The sequence below is a fragment of the Sardina pilchardus genome, chromosome 7 (genome assembly GCF_963854185.1).
Source record: "Sardina pilchardus chromosome 7, fSarPil1.1, whole genome shotgun sequence".
NCBI classification, from domain to species: domain Eukaryota; kingdom Metazoa; phylum Chordata; class Actinopteri; order Clupeiformes; family Clupeidae; genus Sardina; species Sardina pilchardus.
The window spans coordinates 12342168-12344667 of NC_085000.1; the positions used below are offsets into that span (position 1 = coordinate 12342168).

Here is a 2500-nt window from a genome sequence, read left to right on the forward strand (position 1 = left end):
CTACCAATAGGTGTGCTATCTGTGCAAACGAGCAGGGGCCTGTACTACGAAGCGGGGTTACTGGCTTAGCTGGGTAACTTCGAGAGTAAGTTGATCACGTGTGGCGTAACTTCCCGGTTAACCCGTACTACGAAAGGTGGATAGGTTTTAACCTAGGTATGCTGCCATGGCAATTTAGGCTGCATCTCAAACCTGCTCCGAGCAGGTTATGATCTTGGTTAACCCGAGGTTTGCGGTTAACCACACCCCACAATGTCGACGTAGGCTACTTTGAAGATACATTATTGGAGCGCAAATTGTAAGCCCCTCTCTTCGCAAGGCGAGGGGTTTTTAAAGACCGCCGGAATCTCCATATAATATTCTCTATGAAAGATAGCCATTCTCAGCCGAGGGAATTCGTTGCATTTGTCAGCTGATCGAGGCAAAGTGGAGGCTATAAGCATTGGCAATATAACATATTTTCATAATTAAGAAATATTAATGCAAGCTATAACTAGGCCTATAAACCTTCTAAATGTTTTTGAGTTTCATTTTCACCTGCTGCCAGCGGCACTGCCGTTGCATCTAAAATGTTCACAGGATAGGCATACACTAAATCAGTCTATGGGGCTAAACATTCAATTATCCTTTATAAATATTTATTAATATACATGGCATGAATTGTGTTGCATCCGTAGGACTCTTATGAACTCAAAATGTATTTATTTCAACACATTTCAGACATTCCGCAAGCTATTAATCCTCCGTAACACAGGCTATTTAAGGAACATGAAATAAAACTTTACTTTCATATATCCGATCTGCAATAGCCTACGTTGCCAACAGCCGTGTCTTGCTTTGTTTGCTGCCGACGTATTTGATGTATCAAAGGGGGGTTTAATTCCTCGCAACTTTTTATAATCATTGCGCAATCCTTATCCGTAAAATAACGTGATCGCGTCATCATTAAAAGTGATGATTTGCGCTGCAACCCGCCCATTTTATGTGAACGCGCACTAACTCCGATGAGGTTAACCCCAGTTCAACAAATCAACTTCTTACTCAGCGTCGTAGTACCGATTAACACCAATGAAGATAACCAGGTTTTGTCAACCCCGGTTTAGCAAAGTAACCCTGGGTTACATCTGGGTAGGTTGAGCTCCCTTCGTAGTACAGGCCCCAGGTGTGCTACCTCCACTGGTGTATTACTTGTCTCGGTGTGCACTGTGTGCATCGGTGTGTTACCTGACCAAGTGTGCGTGTGTGTGAGCTGCACAGGTGTGTGTGTGTGTGTGAGCTGCACAGGTGTGTTACCTGAGCAGGTGTGTGTGTGTGTGTGTGTGTGTGTGTGTGTGTGTGTGTGTGTGTGTGTGTGTGAGCTGCACAGGTGTGTTACCTGAGCAGGTGTGTGTGTGTGTGTGTGTGTGTGTGTGTGTGTGTGTGCGTGTGTGTGTGTGTGTGTGTGTGTGTGTGTGTGTGTGTGAGCTGCAAAGGTGCGTTAAGGCCCCGGTACAGTTCACGCACCCGACTTGTCGTGCGACATGTTGACGTCACGGGGAACGTTGTAACCATGTATACTTGCGCGTGGTAGTCGCGACACAATTTGCAGTATTCTCCTGAACGGAGGCACGGTATCCATTGACGTTAATGGCAGTAGCAACTAGCTTCTTTGCTGATATTTCAGACTTAGCTTGCACAACTGAAGGATTAGCCTACCATCTCGTTTATGAGATGAGCTTGTGTAATCTCCCTAAATGGAAAGATATATATATTTTTTTAGGTCTAGCAGATATCCTTTGGTTGAAAATAAATCTCTTCCTTACCTTTTGCTGGAATACTTATGTGCCTCGGTCCTAGTCATTTCCCCCTAATATCCTCCTGTTGCAACTCTCACTGGTAACTTCGTTAACTTATCCAACGTAGTTCACGACTGTAAACAAATCAGTCATCCAAACGGCAACTCTCGCTGCAGCCTAGCCAAGTTAACTTCCCACTTTTCAAACTTACTATTATTCAAACTTCATGACTACAGTCGTTTTAAAAATGAATGGGCTTATTTAAGATGTTGGATAGGCTATATGATAATGCCTGAATGTGGTTTATGTGGTTGATGACTGTATAAGGACACTGGCTCCGTGAGCTTGGCTTCAATCTCTTCCTAGTTGTCGTGCGAGGTTGGCGCGCGCGGTTGATATCAAATGTTCGGTGCGCGACAGGTCGGCGCGTGGCTGAAATGTGGCTAGCGACACAGGAAATTACGTCATTTTGACGTCACATTGTCGCGCGACAGGTCGGGCGCGTCGAGTATACTTCTAGCATTACCTGAGCCCATCTGTGAGCTGCTCTTGCTGTGCTGCAGTGGGGCGTGTCCTGTGGGCGGGGCTTGGCAGGTGGGGAGAGCCAATGGGATCACGCCGGTGCTGGACAGGAACTGGTTGATGGAGGAGCAGAGGTCCGCTATCTGGGAGGGGTCTAGATCCCAGTTATTCATCTCCGCCTGGCGCATACTGTCCCTCAGACC

At 46.2% G+C, this 2500-nt stretch overlaps 1 protein-coding gene across 1 annotated transcript in view; it reads right to left on the reverse strand.

The window, feature by feature from the left end:
* The window catches only part of LOC134087339 (forkhead box protein J3-like), a 41680-nt gene that overhangs the window by 865 nt on the left and 38315 nt on the right, over window positions 1-2500 (reverse strand). Inside the window, exon 10 of the mRNA XM_062540776.1 lies at window positions 2302-2499. Within this exon, the coding sequence (XP_062396760.1) occupies window positions 2302-2499 (198 nt within the window). The remainder of the gene's footprint in view (window positions 1-2301; window position 2500) is intronic.